At 59.1% G+C, this 19,716-nt stretch overlaps 1 protein-coding gene across 2 annotated transcripts; it reads left to right on the forward strand.

The window, feature by feature from the left end:
- The first annotated feature begins 8,892 nt into the window (after nt 1-8,892).
- On the forward strand, nt 8,893-18,644 carry MCAM (melanoma cell adhesion molecule). Of its 2 annotated transcripts, XM_026041044.1 has the most exons (15): nt 8,893-9,039; nt 12,810-12,937; nt 13,053-13,263; nt 13,347-13,417; nt 13,537-13,624; nt 13,795-13,974; nt 14,060-14,187; nt 14,339-14,501; nt 14,594-14,715; nt 15,023-15,161; nt 15,253-15,374; nt 15,463-15,598; nt 16,237-16,378; nt 16,788-16,905; nt 17,548-18,644. In XM_026041044.1, the coding sequence occupies exons 1-15, from the start codon at nt 8,979-8,981 to the stop codon at nt 17,575-17,577; spliced, it is 1,839 nt and encodes a 612-aa protein (XP_025896829.1). In that variant the 5' UTR covers nt 8,893-8,978; the 3' UTR covers nt 17,578-18,644. The 2 variants fall into 2 exon arrangements, with proteins under 2 accessions (XP_025896829.1, XP_025896830.1); XM_026041045.1 differs by lacking the exon at nt 16,788-16,905.
- The last annotated feature ends 1,072 nt before the right edge of the window (nt 18,645-19,716 follow it).

Below are 19,716 nucleotides of genomic sequence, written 5' to 3' on the forward strand. Positions count from 1 at the left end.
AGCGGGGCAGGCGGCTCCGGCGCTCCCGGCGGCGGGCAGCGCAGCGAGGGGAGCCGGGGGTCCCCGAGCGGGGACGGGCGCCCCAGGCCGGGCCCGCGGCCCCTCAGCCGCCGCCTGCTCCGCGCCCCCTGCCGCTGGGCGCCGCCATCTTCCCGACGGCGGTAGCGCGCCGCCGGCCAATCGGCGGCGGCGGGCGCTGCTTCCCGCCTCCCATTGGGCGGTTCGGAGGACGCGGCGGCGGGCGCGGGGGTGTGGCCACGGCGGCAGGGCCTCAGATTTAAAGGGGCCGGGCTAGGGGTCCTGGCGCTGCTGGCGGCGCCACATGTGTAGTGAGTGTGGGACGGTCTCAGCACGGGCGCTGTGCGCGGGAATGGGGGCGCTTGGCTTGGAGGCAGCTGGGACAGGGGTGGGCAAGATGCAGTCCCTGAGTCCCCAGGTGTTGCGTGGCACGGGGAGCAGGTGCAGCCCTGGGGCAGCACCCCGTGCTGGGGCTATGAGCTGAGCCTAGCCAAGGCAGGGGGTCCCCGTCCGCTCAGCAGCTCCCACTTCCCAGCGTCTCCCAGCAGCTGCTGGCCGCGCTGCGGGCTACAGGGCCGGCGCTGGGCTGTCCACGTGCCTCCGCTCCTGCCCTGCGCCCCCGGGAAGCAGTCCAGCCCCGACGCCTTGACGGTGATGACAAGCCCAGGCACATCCTGTCCTGCAGCACAAGCTTTTTAAGGAAGGAGAGCGAGGGCCGAGCATGATCCATGGGAAAGACATCCGCAGGCGCGGGAGCCAGGGGCCAGGGAGCTACGCGCCACACAGGCTGCGGGATCCCGCCGTGCCTGTGTGTGCACGCGTGGGCACGCACGTGTGCCCAGCCGGCCGCTCCCCTCCAGCCCCTTCCCCTCTGCGCTCTCTCCGGCCCCGTGCTTGTGCTCCTACCCACGTGACGGCGCCCAGATGCTTTGAGCATTTATGGTAATGTTTGGATTTCTTATTACTAAAAAAAAAAAAAAAGAAAAGAAAAGAAAGAGAAGGGCAGGGCGCAGAGGTTGCACTTGCTCCATTCATTCTTTCCTCGTGGCCACAGGGAGGGGCTGCACTGGCGCCTGCGTCTGCATCCCCCCTCCCAGCAGCCCTGCGCTGCTCCCAGCACCTTCCCAGCACCGTGGAGCCCGTTCCCTGCAGCCTCCCTGTGCGCAGAGGCACGAGCAGGGAGCACACGTTGCACCTCCGTGGCAGGGCTTTTCCTTCGCTCCCTGCCTGCCTCAGTCTCTCCTTGGAGCAGGATGTGGTTCAGCCCCAGAGCTGCGCTCTCCTCGCAGGGTCAGTGCAGTGTTCCCCAGGGCCAGGGCAATGTCCCTGCAAGCCGGATGAGGTGTCCGGCCGCAGTGACACGCTGCAAGCAGCCATGGTCTGGGGTTGCCTTGCAGACTTTTGGCTCTTCCGCAGCTCTGGTGACATCCAGGGCACTGAGGACTCAGCTTGGCTGGGCTCGCGTTGGGCCTTGCATGGGGTGCATGTGCAGGAGACAGAGCAGGACTCCGTGCTGCTGAAGGACCTTCCAGGCAGGGGTCGTGGGGAGGGAAACGCTTCCGTCAGGGCCCTACGGAACAGAGGTCTCTGCACATGCTGGAGGTCCAGACACGATGCCATCGTGCTCCCAGCTGTGCTTGGGCAGCCGCGTTGGCAGGGCAATGCCCTGTGGGCTCTCTGGGGCCCTGGTGCTGGGGGTGCGCCGCAGGCTGTAATGGTGCTGACAGCATGGGGACCGCAGCCGCGCTGGGAACATGCCGGCTCTGTGTGACCCAGCATCCTCCCCCATTCCCCCGGGTCCAGCTCTCGGCGCTGGCACGTCCCGGCCTGGCGCTGCCCCGGCGGCAGGAAGGGCGTTCCTGGGCTCTGGGTCTTGCCAGCCCCGCGCCGTCGCTCCCAGCCCGTGCGCTGCCGACCGCGACCAACAGCACTGTGCCCACCAAGGCCCCTCGCGTGCCTGTGCCGGGCCCTGCATGCAGCCCAGGCACCCGTGCACAAGCCGATGGGCACCGTCCTGAGCCGCGCTCTCAAGGTCCCTGCAAGACACCTCACTGATGGATGGGCAGATGCGGATGTAGGCAGCCCCCGCGCTTCGGGGCCCAGCACGAACAATAGGTCGTTCTGGCGTATCCGCTCCAGGAAAATCCCCATCCCCACTCACCTGGCGCAGCTCCAAGGCAGCAAGGTTCTTCCTCTGGCCTTCAGCATGCTCCAAAGATGCAGGTGATCACGCTCGCTCACTCGTGTGTTCCCACTGGTGCCTTGCCCCATGGCCGAGCACTGTGCATGGGCCTCTCCTGGAGGCAGAGCCTGAAGGATATCTGGGGAGTGGGAAGGCAGCTCTTCCCTGCACTCCCCGCCTGGGTGCTGCCTGTGGGCTCATGGCAGAGCCTGAGCTGCCCACCTTGACGTGGGAGGGATGTGGGGCCCTTGATGTAAGGAGCTGGGATGCGTGTCTCCTTCTGGAACCCGGCCAGCCAGCCCTGGGAAACGCAAGTCCTCTTCCATGGGAAAGTCCTGCACAGAGGAATTCCTGCTCAGTCTGGCTGGCCCCTCTGCTCCCCTGGGCTCTGCTGGGCTGGCGTGTCCCCCTGCCTGGGGATCATTTCTCCCTGTGCTTTCTTGCCCTTGGCGAGCTGTCCTGGGGACCACTAGCATGCGAACAACCCTGGCGAGCACCATCAGGCCCCAATGCCAGTTATCCCTCCAGGGCAGCCAGATGACGTGAAGCGTAGGGCAGGGACAGACGGGGGATAGCCAAACGTCCCTGGTCCCGCTAGGATGGGCAGCACTGCAGCATGGGGAGGACAGTAGCAGTGAGCAGGGAGCCCTGCTTTGGGGCACAGGCAATGGGATGTTTGGTTCATTGCCAGAGCTGGCCCGGGCCGTGTCCCACTGGGAGCTGGGCGATTAGCAGCACAGGGCTACAAATGAGCCCTCCTGCCTCCGTGGCCTCAGCTCTGGGATTGCACACGGGTGCTGGGGCTGCTGGAGGCAGCTGCTGCTCCGGGGCATCCCGCGGCCGGACCTCCTGCTGGCCGGGCACATAATCCGCCCTATTGTGCCGGCAAGTGCCCAGTCCCGGCCCATCTGGCAGCAGGACAATGGAGCCTTTTTCCGGACGGCGGGAGGGGGGAGATGAACTCACAAGTCCTCCGAAGGAAAAGGACAGCCTATAAATAGCTGTCCTTGGGCTCCCGGCTTCCCCCGCTGCTCTGTTGGCCCCCTTGTCCCTGAGCACTGCTGCTCCCGCAGCTTCACGCCCAGAGAGCGGGGATTACGGGCTGGGAGCAGAGGCACTAGAGCCGCAGCTCATACTTGCCCGGCCTGGCCGGTATGTGAGTGTGTGCGAGCGAGTGAGCAGTACGTGGCCATTGACACGCTGCTGCGGGGCTGCACCTGCTCTGAGGCGTGGGGAGGCCGTGATTTGGGGACATCAAGGGACACAAACAGCCCTGGGCAGCGAGGCTCCTTCTCCCATGCCTTGGTCACAGCCATCCTCGGGCTAATGTTTCCCCCAGGAATGCTCCTACAGCTGTCCTTGTCACTCCATCCTGTGCATAGCGAGGGCCAGAGAAGATGGCAAAGCCTCCCGCTCCATCCTCACGCTGCTCTCGGCAGAGCCTGGCCCAAATCCTGGCATTTGCACAGTGCAAAACAGCCCTTGGGTGCAGCTGGAAACCCAAGACTTCCTTTTCCTGCCTGCTGCACTCACCTGCAGGTGGATGCTTGGGGTGGCATTTTGCATGGCACAAGGCTGGGTGACCCGTGTGGTCTCTCTATCGACGACTTCAATTCTCTTTTGGGACTTTTCCACCGGTCTGCATCCGCTGAGCCCCGCCAGCAGCTGCCCTGGCAGATCGTACTTGTGCAGTGCAGAAATCCAGATGTTACCTTCCTTCCCCTCTTCCGCTCACGTCCTTCCTTCCTCCGCCTGCCCAGCCCCTTGCCTGTGGCTCCACTCCCAAACAAAGGCCCCCGTAGCCATGGTTAATAATCCCCAAATAAAGGCTGAGCAGGAGATGAAGGGGAGGAGATGGGAGATGCTGGGAGCCTGGCTGAAGAGGGAGTCTGGGAGAAGGTGTTTTCCTGAGCAGTGGGACAGGGCCATTGAGCAGGGCTCCCAGGGTCATGTGAGGACAGGGTGCCGGGGTGTCCCATCGCCGTGTCTGCGGTTTTGCCGGCAGGGAAGGTGAAGCTGGAGGTCTGACGGTACAGGCACATCCCTGTACTCATCCTAGTATTCGTGGGAGCCTTAAAGTAGGTAAAATGCTCTCCTGGAGGCCCCAGAGAGGCTGCTGCAAGGGTTGTTCCCCACTGCAGGGAGCCTTAGCTCTGCTGTGCCTCAGCCGTGGGGAAGCGGGGCGGCCGCCTGGGATCCCTATACCGGAGAAGGGGGCCCCTCAAGCCTCGGACGGTGCTGCGTGAAGAGGTGCAGGTCCAGGCAGCCGGCGGCTTCCGCCCAGCACATCTGCCTTTTATCTACTTGCCAGCTGTGCCGACAGCTCATCACTCACCGTCGGGAGCCAGAGCCAGGGGTGCCCCCGTGCCCACGGCCATTGGTGGGATGTGGGGCAACCGTGGGGGGACTGGTGGGCTGCTACATGCTCCCTGGCCCCTGTATTGCCCCCGGCCTCCCCCCGCCCTGGTGCTCCCAGTGTTTTGGAGCAGGGCCCGTGCTTGTCAGCGAGCAGCTTTGCAGCTTGGCTGAGAAGGAGGCGCCAGAACGGGGAGGCTCAGAGGCTGAGGCTGGGATCTGGATGGAGCAGCACCAGGGATCCAGCCCCGTCACCCGAGGAGGCAGACGGGAGCCTCTGGATACCTGGGATCTCCAAGCTGCTGTCGGCTCTCAGGCACACCATTTATTTGCACAGGTGCCTCCCTTCCCTGGCCAGCGCCAGCCCTGTGCGCCCAGCCGTGTCCTGACAGCTCTGCCCCTGGAGCACAGCCCTGCAAGCTGCCCCGGCTGCGTTCAAGGCACCACAGGGCCAGAGCTGGATCCATGCTGTGTTTCTTTCCCTAACAGTCAGATAGCAGAGTCGAGGCCAAATCCAAGAAGCAAGTGTCAAAATAACAAGGTGCAAGATAAGGCGACGGGGGAGGAAAGATCCAGGTGTTCATCGTGGCTGTGCCCTGCGGTGCGACCGTGTGCCCACAGGCTGCCACACACAGCGAGGCCAGGCAATTTCATGCCATCTGTGGAGGCTCACAGGTCTGCCTTTGAAAGCCTGCCCGATTCTCCCACTTTGATAGGGAGCGAAAAACAGGATTTTCTGCAAAGTTCAAATGCTGTTAGAAGTAGCGGCCCTGCAAACTGGAGGCCTGGCTGTTTCAGCAACAGCAGGAGCCTGTTTGAGGGTGGCATGCTCCCCGCTACAGCAATTTGCCAGGCCATTTTCCCCCGGGAATAACTTTGTCCTGTCTAACTGCTGGGAATTTTTCTGCAGAAGTTTTATTATTAACATTTTGTTTTATTTTTAACACAGAGTAGAGGCTAGCACCGGAACGAAATGCCCCAGCAATCCTCAGGCAGCCCGTCATCTGGGTCTTTTTGCTTGTTTGTTTTCTTTGCTGGATACTTCTTGCGGGAAAGTGGGAACCCCTGGCTCCTCTTCCCAGGCAGGGTGGGATTTGGGGATTTTAGGAGGCAGTTTCTGGTGGAAAACAGAGCATTCCTATCCTCCTTTTCCAGAAAGCAGGTTCTAAGCACTGGTCCTGCATCTCCCTCACCTTGTTCTGCTGTGGGCAGAGGAGGAGCTGCAGCATCTGATGGTGACAAGGAGCCCTGAGGGCTGCGGTAACATGCGTTCAAGGGGCCCCGTTTCCAGAGTCCAGGGTAGCTGCACTGACCTCCAGAGAGGCTCGTTTGTCAGGTGCAATCATCTACTAGTTTAACAGACACTGGGCAACACGAAGCAACAAACATGAGGCAATTTGCAAGCATAACAAAAATAACAAGGCTAAAAAGGTACAATGAAAAGCTAAAAATAAAACACGCATAGCAGATCTCTACCATTGCACAGCGCAATGCCCATGCTTGCCCTTTCTTTGCCTGACAGGCCACCTTTCTATTTCTAATAATATTTTTCTTGTCTGATTCTCATCACGCTCAAGCTCTGCCAGGATGATTCAGGTTCTTCCTGGCAGTGGCATCAGGGACATCCCGGCTGCCATGTGAGTTGTGAGGTCCGCAGGGCAGCTGATGGGGAGCCAGAGTCCACCCTAGAGGTATGCATCTTGTTTGCTTTTATCATTCTCCTGGAGGAATGTGGCTTGCTTGCTTTCATCGCTCCCAGGCTTAGTTTGTTATCTGATCGATAAATGCCAGACCACAGTTACACAACCGGATCGGTGGCCTCAGCCAATAACAAGACGGACAACGGTGTGGTCAGCACTCAGCAGTGGTGAGGTTCAGCAGATAACCCAGTCCAAGGCTCCATAGCACCTGGATGCTCACAGTACCTGTCTGCCACTTCTTTCTGACTAGGCTGGCCCAGCTCTCATGGACTTACTGGAGGGCTGCAGCAACCCCAAGCATGGTGACACTGGTGGTGATGGCACATGGGCTTCCTAAACCCAGACCCCTGTCCCAGGGGCTGCACCATCCTGAGTCCCACCTCGGCCTGCGTGACTGCTCTGCAATGCAGGGGCTATCAAGGGGAGAGCCTGAGTGGGTGCCCGGGCACTGCGATGCCTTCACACCTCTCCATGGACAGCTGCTCCACTGGCAATGGCAGCAAGAACATCCTCAGCTGCAGTTGGCGTGGGGTTGAGAGCTGCTCAAGGAGCAGCTTGGGAGTGAGCACTGAGCTCCCTTGCACTTGTCCTCCACTCTGCACAGTCACATAAGGGCCAGGGATCTTATCACTATCCAGCATTGCCATTTAAAGCAAGTAATCTTGCAGGGGAAAATTTAATCATTTCCGATGAATCATCATGTCCATTTGTCCAGGAAAGTGTTGAGGGGGTTGCAGAGGGGGAGGGAGATGCAGCAGATGGGAGGAGAGCTGGGCTCCTGGGTGGCACCGGAGCAAGGCTGGTGCAGGTCAGAGCTGCTCAGCGGCACCCGTGCAAGTGCGGGAGCAGACAGCAGTGCAGAGGGGTGCTTGAGAATACCTGTGGTTTTCAGCTCTGCTTTTGGGATAGCAGCCAAGCACCATCCTGCTGAGCCCTCTCCAAGCAGTGCTCTGCTAGGCCTGTGCCAACCGACTGCTTTGCCTTCCCTCTCCACCACCACGCCACGGATCATCATTGCCTGTTCTCTGGCATGGGAAACTGAGGCACATGGGGTGCAGCCCTGCAGCAAGGACAGGACCTGGGAGAGGTGCCAGGCCCCTCATCTGCCTGTTTCACTCTCTGGCCACTGTTCCCCAGGGGAAACTATGCCTCACCCCACAGTGTGTGCAGCAGCCGGGGCGATGCAGCCCACGCTGCCCCGGGCCAGCAGCACAGTTTGCGCTTCAGGAAAAGCAAACAGAGCAGGGAAGAGGATAAGCAAAGGTTCAGAGCCCCTGGGCTGACAGCTGGAGGAGAGAGCGTTGGGGCTGCTCCCAGGGGAGGATGGGTTAGCCTGGGGCCTGTCCTTGGGTCAGGTTAACGCGGGCGAGTGAGCTGTGTCACTGAGATGAGGCCAGGAGATGGAGAAGGACTCCAAAGGAGGGAAAAGCCCCAGCACTTGTCCCTCCAACATGGTGAGAACCAGATGCTATAGCTCTCTTTGACAAGGAGGGGAAACTGAGCCTGGTAGCCAGGCAGTGGTGAACTGGGGGCAAGAGGGGCTTGGCCAGGATGTGCTGCATCACCAGCCCCAGGGCGCTCGGCAGGGGCTGCTAATGCCAGCGCCTGGCTCCATGCCGTGGTGCTCCCCCAGGCACGCACCTTGATGGCGGCACGGCGCCTGCCCGGCCCCGGGACAGGAGGCCGGGCCGTGTTTGGTCAGGGCAATTACCGCCGGATAATAGCAGCCTTGTGCAGCCGGAGAGCCCTGAGAGCCCTTCCGCGTCCTCCACGTCCTCCGCCCCTTCCCCCGCCTCGGCCCCCTTCCCCCTGCCCGCCAGCGCAGCCAACAGCTTTTCCACGGCCGCCCCGTCTGACAGCTGCGCGAGGGCCCCGCGCTTCAGCCCGCTGCGCACCGCCGAGCAGGGCCGCCGAGGGGCTGTGCACCGGGGCTAGGCCGCCGCTTTGCCAGGGCAACCGGCCCCCGCAAATGGGAGCCCAAGGAGCTCTCGGCCTTTTCTGGCATTCCCAGGCCCCTGTGGATGCTGACCCCACGTCCACGGCCTCTCCCCCAGGGCTGCCGGTAATTCCCTGCTCCAGTGCCTCGCTGTCCGCTGCAATTAACCTTTGCAGTCCAGACTGGCAGGACCTGGCAGACTGCATGTCTCTAAGCAAGGATGAAATGAAACCCCAATAATAGAGACAGAAATGATGGGAAGCTGGCCCACAATCAGCCCGTGGGGGACCATTCGCTGTCTGGAAGAGGCCCAGGCGCCAGCTGAAACCTTGCACCCGTCCGAGAGATGCTGTGACCATCTCTGTGGACCTCTGCTGTGCCCCTGGCCGCCGGGAGCAGGAGGAAAGGGTGCCCATCAGGGTGGAGTGCCGGTGCTAGGCAGAGATGGAAGGGGAGACGGGACTTCTCAGGGGACCCCGTCGCCTGCTTGTGCCCAGACCGTCCTCGAGGCAGCCGTGGGGGGTCCAGCGCCGGGGGTCCCGGGCAGGTAGCCGGGGGCGGTACCGGGGCCCGCTCCGCCTGCCCCGGGGGGCAGTGCTGTGCTCGGCGCGGCAGGAGCGCCGGGGCGGCGCCGGGGCGGCTGCCGCTGGGCGGTGATAAGCGGCCGCGGGCGGTGGGCAGGCTTGGAGCGGCCCCGGCGCCTTCTTCCTCCTCTTTCTTCTTCTTCTTCTGTTCCTCCGCTGCCTGACGTCAGCCCGTGGGTCCCGCTCAGTCACGGGCGGCGAGCATGGCTGGGGGGCGGTGGGCGGCTGCGCTCGCCCTACACTGGGGCCTCCTGCTCAGCTGCGGTGAGTGGGGCTGGGGTCCGTGGGAGGGGACTCTCCGGGTGGGCCGGCCCGGTTCGGCCCGGTTCGCTCCGCTCCGCTCGGCCCCAGCGCACCTGCGTCCGTGCTCGGGAGGCCCAGCTGCGGGCGGGCGGGCGGGCGGTTGGGCGGCCGGCCCCTTCCCCTGCGCTTTGTTTGGTAAAACAACCCGCGGAGCGCGGCCCGAGCAGCCCCCGAAACGGCAGTGAGCCCCAGCCGGGGCGGCGGGGCGACTGGAGCAGCCGAACCGGTGACCACGAGGGGCTGCTCTTCAGAGCTCGGGGCGCTTGGGAAGCAGTCCCCCCTTTCCTTCTAAGGAGCTCGTTTCTCTCCGCTCCACACTCCTCTCCCTGCCCCTGAGCAGCGTGTTTCTTCTGGGGTTTTTTTTTTTTTTTCGCTTTTTTTTTCTTTCTTTTTTTTTTTTTTTTAAACCTCTTTCCAGTCTATTTTCCCCCCTGTGTTGGAGAGGGGGAGTATATATTTCCTGCCCTTGCCCAGGGGGCAGATCTGCTGCACTGATGTCTCCCCACCTGCCTGACCTCTACCCCAACACCTTATGCCTCTGTGCCACATGCACACAGTGGCTCACGCCACAGGGGAAGCCCGCTCTGGCCAGGCTTTCGCGCCATGAGAGAGCTCAGCGGCTGAGCCAAAGGCAACCGCTTGCACCTCCCCAGCCCAGGCTGGGATCCCCTTCCTTGCTGCACATGTGCTGAGCGCCTCTGTTATTGGTTGGCCGGGATGGGGTGTTTGCGAGCCCAGACGGAGCAAAAGGCTAGATGGTTACCAGGAGCTTGGGAAGCTGTGGCCAAGCTGTCCCCAGGCAGGCTGAGGGGCTCACTGAGTCCCCTGAGAGGGCCCTGACCTCCCTGGGGCAATGCCAATAGGGCTACCAGCCCTTCGAGGGGATAGAACCAGTGCAAAGGCTGTCCTTGCCATCCCAGCCCCTTCTCTACTGGGATCCATGGCTGGCTGAGTGGCTGTTCGTGTCCTCTTGATGGCTATTGTCACCTGGCTGGGGAGCTGTGAGCCCTGCCTGCTGCTGGTCAGGGTATAGAAGGGGGCTGTGCTTACTTAGGAGAGGGCCAAGCGGCAGTTTCCCACATCACTGAGTGTGGCTGAAGTTGCTTTGGCTCGGTTTCTGTAGCACCACCAAAGTGAGGGCTGTGCTGGGAGGGAGGCAGCTGGGGCCCTGTACCCCCGTTCTCCTTCCTCCGTGAGGAAGAAGGGGTGCAGGTGATCCTGCCCAGTGAGCTGGGCACTGGGGAGTCCCAGCCCGCAGAGCTGTGCAGATGCAGGATGGTGTTGCCAGGATGGAGGAGGATGGTGTGTGTGCATGTGTTGCGAGTAGGCATGACCTACCCCTGACTGCTTTCCTTGAGTGAGGAACCTGTTCCCCGGAACCCTCCAGCATCCCATCCTGCTTGGGGCTCCCCGCCTCTGCTGTGCCCCTCTGCTGCAGGTTGGTGCAGCGGGCGGGCGGCGGGCACAGCCGTGCTCCACATCAACTCCCGCGAGCGGGCGCCAGCCTCCTCGCGCACCTCGGCTCGGCGGGAGTCAGCAGAGAGGCTGTGCTGCTCCCCACCCCCTTCCCCGGCTCTAAAAGCAAATCTTTGTTCTTGTGAAGCCCTGGCTGCTGGCCGGCTGTTCGCGAGCCAGATGGAAAGGCACAGGGGCTCTCCTTCCTTCCCTGCTTGCTTCTTGCAGACGTACTCTCCAGATCTCTAAGGTCTCCCGCTGGAGCTGTGCCAGGTGCCTGGGGTGCACGGTGCAAGCTGGAGCTCGGCTCCAATCCCTGCACTGCCGACGGGTCTCCAGCCCTGCCCGGGCTCCCTGTAGCTCTGTCAGGAGTGAGGAAAGTCATGTCACCCCCCAGAGAGCCTGTTATCCTGGGGAGCCTGTGACCCGGGGTGGGGAGCGCACCCCCAGCTCCAGGGCTACCCTGGTGAGTCCCTGTGGCCTCCAGCCAGCAGCATTTACAGCGAAGCTGTGGGGCTCCTTCCAGCCTCTGGCCACCTCAGCAGGGCTGGTACCTGGCCGAGCCCCTCACCCTGGAATGCAGCCCTCCCCAAGGGAATGGGGGCCCTTGCTCAGGCAGGGTGGGGCCTGCTGCCTGCTAGTCCCCCTCCGCAAAGGGCTCAGGATGGGCAGCGGGACGGTGCCAGCTTCGCATGCCTGCCATTCCCCAGCTCTGAGCTCACATTCCCTGCTGAATTGCTGCTAGGACGAGGGCGCTCGTGTCGAGCGGGTCGCTCGACAGCAGCTTGCCTTTCCTCTCAGGGTCCTATGCAGAAGGGCCAGAAACCTCCGAGTGGCACAGCCCGGCCTGGTTCCTTGCAGCACCGAGGTGTTGGGGTGCAGCAGGTTGGGGCACAGCCTACCTCTGTCCCCCCATTCACCTGGTCTGTGGGTGTGGGAGAGGCCAGGCAGTCAGTGCAGGTTTATGCAGGGTACAGGGGTGCTTCTGCTGCAAAACACTGTTTTTCCACATGCACTCAGGACAGCTTCCTGAGCCAGTGGGTGCTTTTCTCTTGGGCATTCACCTGTTTTTCTAGCACCTCCTTTCCTGTGTAGTACTTGGCTTGTCCCTCTTTGTTTGGCACTTGCTCCACTATGTCTGTAAAATGACTGAGGCTAAAGCTGGATGATGGGCTACCCTCACGGGGTGAGGGGACTGTACTGTGGCACATTGAGTTTGGGGGCTCTGCCACCGTGTAGCCACCCTGGGCCAAAGGTGCTTTGTCGGGTGCCTTTGAAGCCATGCTGTGCCTCCCGTGTGAAGCAGAGCGGCTCTCACCGAGCGGCACTATCAGGGCCACTGTTGACACAGCTGGCTTCCTCCAGCCCACTTGCCCCAGTTCCCATATCTGGGCTGGGTGGTGGTTGTTGAGTGTCCAGTCCCTCCTGTGTGGCCCTGCGCCAGCCCAGCCCTTGCAGTCCCTGTGCCTTGCACTGCCACCGCTCCAGGGAGGAGGCACCGGCGTTCCCAGTGCCTGCTCCACAGCGGCAAGGCCGAGCCTCTGCCTGCTGCCCGGCGCAGTGGGAAGCTGCTTAGTTGCCCGTCCTGGATCGATAGCCATTACGTCCCTGTGCCATTCTGGAGTGTGGCCAGGTGCTCCATTAGGGCTGCAGTAGAGCGAGCGGATGGGCAAGCACGAGTGGATGTGGGAGCCGATGGGGCGAGCAGGGCGCGCTCTGCAATGGCAGAGGTGGGTGCCACGTGCCCACACCCTGCACTGGGCAGCAGGGCCACGGTGAGGGGTGACCTTGGGCATGCTGCAGCAGGAGGTGAAACCTGCGCTCCTGGCCTCTCGGTTCCCACCTGGCTTGGGGGGTCCTGAGCTAGGGAACGGCGAGGGCAGGGGTCCTGGTAGGATGTGGTAGCTTTGGCCTCGTTCATGCTACCTTAGCTTGGCAGGAGGGAAGGGCTCAGCCAACCCGGGCCAGCCCTCCTCTGCTGCTGCCTCACGTGTCCCATCTTGCCGTCAGGGAACACAGCGTCTCTTTCGTGCCCGGGCTCGCAGGCTGCTGCGGGGGCTGCGCAGGCTGATGTCACGGTTTGGGTCCCGGGCTGCAGGAAGGCGCAGCCCGTGTGCTGAGGCGTCAGCCTCCAGCAGCCAGCCCCTTCCCCAAACCCCGGAGCTCTCCAGGACCAGCAACATCCCAGGGATGCTGCTCCGGGGCAGTGGCTTGGGATGGGTGCATGGGGGGCTTCCTTGCACTCCCCCAGCCCTCTGACGGCCTCTGCCTCACAGTTGCTGCTGGCAAGGTGGAGGTGTCCATGCCGCCCGTGGTCGAGGTGGAGCTGGGGGAAACTGCCCGGATCGAGTGCAACTTCTCCATCCCTGGAAATGTTTCCTACAGCATCATCAACTGGTTCTACGTGAGTGCCCAGCTGGCTGGCAAGGGGGGAGAGCAGCTGGTCAGAGCGGGGGCAATAGCAGCAAGGCGGGAGCTCTCGGACAGGCCCCCGCTCATCCCTGTCTTGGTCCATGCAGGTGGAGCGGCACAGCAAGGTGAAGCTGTGCTCAGTGCTGCCTGGTGAACTCCTCGAGGACAACACCAGCTACAAGGGACGGCTCTCAGTGGGCCGGGACAACTCCCTCTCCATTAGCCGTGTCACGGTGCAGGATGCCAGGCCCATCGTCTGCCAGGTGGAGGCAGATGACCATGGTGCCGGCGAGAACCGCACCGAGCTCCATGTATACAGTGAGTATCGGGGCAAGAGCGACCTGCTGCCCACAGGGCGGTCCCGGCCTGCCTAATGCTTGCGGGGTGGCTGCTCTTTGCAGAAGCTCCCGAGGCCCCGGAGATCACGGCCAACAAAGGTGGCGTCTCCGTAAAAAGCAGAGACCTCCCGCAGGTGAGGAGAGGCCCCGATCAGGGTGAGAGCAGGGCCTCCCCTTTGCTCCCCTCGGCCTCCTCCCCAGGCCAGGGAACCCAGTAGCTTCCCCATGCCCACAGCCCTCTGTGCCTTCACAGATTGCCACGTGTGTGAGCAGGAACAGCTTTCCACCGCCCAACATCACCTGGTACAAGAACAGGGAACAGCTACACATGGAGGAGAACAGTGAGTCGGAGTTGGGGGGATTGCAGCTGCCCAAGCTGCCTGCTGGTGGTGCACAGAGGAGAGAGGGTCTGGTTGCTGTTGCTAGCAGGGGTCTGGCTGGAGCCTCGTGGCCTGTGGGATCTCTTCCTGGCCCCTCTTTGCTCTGGGCACAGCCGCTCCTTCTCTTGCAGAGGTGAAAATCTCGGAGACGGTGACCCGCGAGTCCAGCTGGCTCTACACAGTGAGCAGCAGCCTCTTTGCCTCTGTCACACGCGAGGACCGCAACTCCCTCTTCCACTGCGCTGTGCACTACTGGCTGCCGGGGCAGCAGCGCGTCATGGAGTCGCAGAACGTCAGCGTCAACGTCTTCTGTGAGTCCAGGGCTGGAGGGCCGGGGCCAGGCTGCAGCAGCGCCTGGTGCCCCCGGAGCTCCCACCCTACTCCCTGCTCTCCCAGACCCCGCGGAGCACGTGACGCTGCTGGTCCTGCCGTCCCCGACACTCGTGAAGGAGGGCGACAATGTGCAGCTGGTGTGCAAGGCTGATGGGAACCCAGCTCCCATGTTCAGCTTCTACAAGAGAGAGGTGAGACTGGAGGAGCAGCAGGGCCCTCTGCTCTTCATGGACATCTTGCATCCTGGTGTTCCTTGTCCCCAACCCAGAGCGAGGTGCAGATCTTGGGATGCAGGATGCCTGTGTGGGGATAACAGCAATGTTTTCTTGCCCACACTTGCAGTTGGAGGACAACTGGCAGGACCTATCATCACTAGCAGATGCCAACAGTGGGGTACTGAACCTACATGATGTCAACAAGAGCAGCAGTGGCCTGTACAAGTGCCAGGCCCTTGATCTGGATGATATGGAACAGCTGGAGAAAGACGTGGAGCTTGTTGTGAATTGTAAGTCTTTGGGGCGTGGGATGCTGCACGTCTCAGGATGTGTCCCCCAGCCCTTCTGCTTACTCTTAATACCACCTCCATCCCTCCCCTAGATATCGAAGGGGTCAGCGTGAAGATGGAGCCATCTTCACCCCTTTGGGAAGGGGACAGCGTGAGGCTGAGCTGCAGTGCCAATAGCCCTCTAGCCCTCGACTTCCACTGGAGGGATGCAAAGGTGAGCAGACCTTTAGGCACTGCAGGGCTGGGCTTGGCAACCCTATTTTAACTCCGAGTTGTCTGGAGCTATGTGCTTGGTCCACCCTTCCTAAGAGGGCAAGGATGAGATCCTGCTTGGACGAGATCTATGTGTTTGCCGCTATGGCATTTCAGAGAGATTCTGTGCTTGCAAGCTCCTTTGCTGTGCACAGAGCGGGAGCTGAGTGTCCCTGAGATGCCTGCAGAGCCTCAGGAAGGGGACACTAAAGGGCTGTAGTTGGGGCTAATTGATCATAGTTGGAGTGTCATGGGTCTTTCCTCCTCAGGGCAAGATAGTTGCAGAAGGAAAACAGCTTTTGCTGAGCAACCTCACCTTTGAAACCTCCAGCAATTTCAGCTGCAAGGTGACTGCACACAAAGTGCCGGGGCTGGAGAAGAGCAAGCAGGTGGCTGTAGCTGTCCAAGGTAAGAGCTAGTGAATGCAGCGGTGTGCAAACCCTGGGTTCAATCCTTGTAACCCTTGAGAGCCGTGGATGCTGATGTGCCCTCTCCACAGGGAAGCCACGAATCGTGTCCATCAGCTCGCCGCTCTATGTGCGGCAGGATGAGGTGGTGAACCTGACCTGCAAGGCGATCGCTTTCCCCCGGCCCTCCGTGCAGTGGAACATCAATGGGACGGTGAGAGCTCGCTCTCGGTCACGGCTGCTCCAAGGGCACGTGTGTTGCACCGGGCACTGACTCCTCTGCTGCTTCCCCTGTGCTGCAGACTCACGAGTACATGGAGAACCAGCATATTGCCAGCAACTTGACGGTGCGTGTGGACCACAACCTGCTGCAGGCAGGAGCCATGTGCAGGGTCACCAACGCCCTGGGCACCAGTGAGAAGCACATCCAGCTGCTGGGTGAGTCTTGGGCTCTTCCCCTTGCCCACCTGCTCGCGGGGGCCTGGATATGGACTAGCAGCCTCTGCAGAGGAGCCACCGCATCGTGGCTCAGCTGAGCGGTTCTCTTTCCCTTCCTCCCTGCCAGTGGAGAGCATCAGGAAAGGTCAGAGTCCGCACTGACGGGTGCATGTGGCCTCTGGCAGAAAACATTGCCACAAGCAGGACTCACGCCCATGCCTTGCCAGGGGACAGAGCTTTGTCTGATGCTGCACATGCCATTTCTCTCCTCTCTCTGCTCGCCAGAGTGGGAAATGGAGCCTCTGTCTCTGCTTGTTTACACAGCAAAATACAAGTTGCCTCTTCACTCTGTAGCTTGGTAGGGCGAGCGTATGTGGCTTCCTGAAGCCCAGGCATCTGGCTAGGAAGCAAAAGGCATGATGTCTTGCCAGAAGTCCCTGTGAGCCGTGCCCCAAGCACATGGTGGCGGGGGGCGGGCAGAAGCAGCAAGTAAAGCATGACATGCATGAGCAGAGCAGCTCCGTGCCTCTATCTGCAATCTGCAGGGAGCTGGGGCAGGAGCAGAGCCCAGGAGCCCTTGTGGTGCTTTTTGGGGGGCAGGACACGTTTAACCACCTACTGCTTTCTGTGGTGTTCAGATCACAAGGTGCCAGAGAGCAAAGGTGTGATCATCGTGGCCATCATTGTCTGCATTCTCGTGGTGGCTGTCCTGGGGTCTGTCATCTACTTCTTGCACAAGAAGGGCAAGATTCCATGCGGCCGAGCGGGCAAACAGGACATGTAAGCACTGCCTCTCCCCCTGCTAGCCATTCCTGGGTCTGGAGGTGGTCGTCATCGCTTGTGCTTCCCATCTCATCACACCTACCAGTGCCCAGCTCAAGGAGGGGAGGCAGCAGGGCAGCGCTTTGCGGGTGGGACACTTGCTGGGGCCTCAGCAGCACTTGGAGCTTCTCACAGCCTGGAGATCTGCATGACTCTCCCCTTCCTTGCAGGGAGGCAATGAGGAGAAGAGCAAAGTGGTAGAGCAGCTGAGGGCTGGGTCACCTGAATTTCCCCCATGCAGGAGCCCCATTCCCTCGGCTCCAGAGCATCCCTGAGATGGAGCCACAGGGTTTGGCCTCGCTCAGCTGGCCCTGTGCCCTCCTTGGTATCTCGAACATGTCTCAAAACTATCACCTCCCTCCCCTAGCACCAGGCCAGAGGCGCGTAAAGACAAGATTGTAGTTGAAGTTAAGTCAGATAAACTTTCCGAAGAGGCGGGGCTCCTGCAGGGCGCCAACGGTGAGAAGAGACCTGCCGCTGACCAGGTAGGACAGAGCGACGTGCACTGCCCTTGGCCAGGGCTGGGGCTGCTCCGCGGGTAGGTGCCGAGCTGAGGAGCACGGAGGGGATGTGTCCAGGTAAAGCCTTTCTCCTCTCTGCCAGCTCCCGTCCCAGCACTCCCAACCCTGCATGGGCATTCATCATCCATCAGCAGTGCTTGAGATCGGCCAGCCGGGAGGGGAGTTGCAGGAGTATTAGCTGGCCAGCACAAGAGCAGAGCGGGTGTTGCAAGAATGGGCTGTACTGGTGCTTTTGGCATCAACGCTTCACTGTCGCCGTGCCCAGGCTTCCCCCACTAGTGTGTCCTGCTGAGCCCTAGGATGCAGCACCTGAGCCAGCTGCTCTTGTACGGGCCTTAAGACAAGAAATTCCCCACTTCCTGGTACGGGTCCCTCACTTGCTGCCCTTTTCCCTGGGGCATATTATATTATTATATTTATATTATTATATTATGCCCTGTTGGCATAGGGCCTAGGGCTGGTGTCTTTCTCTGTAGCACTGCTACGTGTCACACAGACAGCTGCTGTAGAGATCCTCCTCCTCCTCACCTTTAACTGCCTTCTTTTATGTTTCCCTCTCTCTCTCTTTTTTTTTTTTTTTTTTTTTTTTTAATCTGCGCACCAAAGAGCGAGAAATACATCGATCTGAGAACCTAGTGAGGAGAATCTGCTCAGTGCTTTCTTCCTTCAGCCCTTTCCTGCTCTTGGATTCCCCTGTCCCACACCGCTCCAGCGCTTTGGGTGCGCAGCCAGAGACATTTCCCACCGCGCAGCACTGAGCCCACAATGCGTGGAGCACCATCCTCCCTGTCTGACTTGGCATCACCTCCTGACTTAGCAGCAGCATACGTGGACTCACTTACTACAGCAGCCAAGTCATAGGTGATGTTGGACAGAAATAACCCATAGAGCTACCTGCTGCAAGGATGTGAGCCTTTATCAGGAAGCTTGTTCTTCCCAGAAGAGTGGGAAAGTTTTTGATGCATTTTAGCCTGAACTTGCTCAGAAAAGGTGGCTAAGTAGTGCTTGTGCTCAGAGCTCCCGTGAGACATCTTGGTCACCTTAGATGTAGCAGTGTGCAGGTAAGTAGAGTGAGGTGTGCGAGCAGTGGCTGTTAAGTAGGGTTTGCCAGACTGCCTTGAGAACACAGCACTGTTGGGTCTTTGTTTTTTTCCCTTTGAGCTGTTTGTGTCCAGGGGTTTAGCCCCATGTGTGCGGGCAGTCCTGTGCCGGTAGGGCGCTCCTTATGAGGTAGATGTAGTCCTGCTGGAAGGACAGGAGGAGAATGGGGCATCAGAGCTCTTGAACACATGCCAACGGTGCCCTTTAAGGTCTGGTTTAGAGTTGAGGGAACCTTGCTTAGTGAGTTGGGGGGGGGTTCCCTTTCCCTACAGCCTCAGGAATTTGATAATCGTTAGGTATCATTATGGCTACAAGCAGCAGTGGGTGCCAGAGCCCCATCTAGTTCTGGACTATTGTGTCACAGCTCAGGTTTTCTTGTGCTGCCAACTATCAGACCTCCCACCTCCTAATAAACATGGTGTGTTTTTTTTGTGCCTCAGTGGCACCCCTGGCTCCACAGCCATGTCAGTGGGACAGGAACCAGGGGGAGAAGGGAAGAGGCCAGGCAGTCTGCTCTGAGCTTATGCGGCGGTGCCTCAGTTGGTGCCACTGCTAGTCCCAAATAACGTCATAAAGTCTTCGACACATCCTCCCCGCTAGCACTGCAGCCTCCCAGCCACGTACTGCTCGCGCCGCTCTGCCCCTGCACTCATCTTTTCCTCCAGCTCTTCAGCTCAGGGCCTGGGCTTAGTCTGGCACGGGGAGCAACGTCCTGGTTGCGCCCGCTCAGCAGCCTCTGCTGCCAAGCAGGAGCCGTGCAGCAGCCAGGCCAACAAGTCCTGGACTAAATGGATGAGCCGTCCTTGTGAGCTAGAAGTCTTGTGGAAGCAAAAGCTTTGGTTTATATATATATTTTTGTTGTTTTCTGTGTAAATTCTCAGAAGGTTTTGTCTGATACTTGCAAGTTCTTTTTTATTATTATATATATATTATATATATATATGTGAAAATAAAGGAAAAATGTCAAAGCTGGAATCTATTTCTTTTTAAATTGCAGAACCAAACAAATAAAAAAAACCCATAGAAAAAGAAATAAAAATCAGGAAAAATAAAAAGAATAAAAAAGGAAAGAACAGAAACAATAGAAAATACACATCTAAATAAAAACAAAAAATATCCCCAAAAATAACAAAATGACATAAAAAAGACAAAAATAATAAAAATAAAAGGAATTAAAAAATAAGAATAATATAAAATTAAAAGGAAATAACAAACCTGAAAAAGAATTTAAAAAATAACTAAAAGAAAACCAAAATAAAACACTGGAAAGAATAAAATAAAAATAAATAATAACAAAACGGGAAAAGTAGAAAATGAAAAACAAAGAAAAACAAGAAAAGGATTATAATCCAAATAGAAAAATTAAAAAAAATGGAAAAAAATAAAGGGAAAAATAGGAGAAAATAAAAGGAAAAATAAAATGAAAATAAAAACAAAGGGGGAAATAGAAAGAAAACATAGAAGAAAAGAAAAAAATTAATCAAGAAAAGAAAGAAAAAAGAAAACATAAAAAAAAATAAAGGGGATATAGATGTTGATGTGGCTGTTGGTTAGGAGTCAGCATTTGACTGCTGGGGAAAAAGAAAGAAAGAAAGAAAGAAAGAAAGAAAGAAAGAAAGAAAGAAAGAAAGAAAGAAAGAAAGAAAGAAAGAAAGAAAGAAAGAAAGAAAGAAA

Source organism: Nothoprocta perdicaria, unplaced genomic scaffold (genome assembly GCF_003342845.1).
Source record: "Nothoprocta perdicaria isolate Ctin4 unplaced genomic scaffold, notPer1 scaffold_275, whole genome shotgun sequence".
In the NCBI taxonomy this organism is placed as follows: Eukaryota; Metazoa; Chordata; class Aves; order Tinamiformes; family Tinamidae; genus Nothoprocta; species Nothoprocta perdicaria.

Excerpts from the sequence above, each read along its gene's own strand:
- MCAM (XM_026041044.1), top strand. The coding sequence starts at position 8,979 with ATGGCTGGGGGGCGGTGGGCGGCTGCGCTCGCCCTACACTGGGGCCTC. Across the intron at positions 13,975-14,059 it reads CGTCAGCGTCAACGTCTTCT|ACCCCGCGGAGCACGTGACG; the intron begins GTGAGTCCAGGG and ends CTGCTCTCCCAG. Across the intron at positions 15,599-16,236 it reads GAAGCACATCCAGCTGCTGG|ATCACAAGGTGCCAGAGAGC; the intron begins GTGAGTCTTGGG and ends TGTGGTGTTCAG.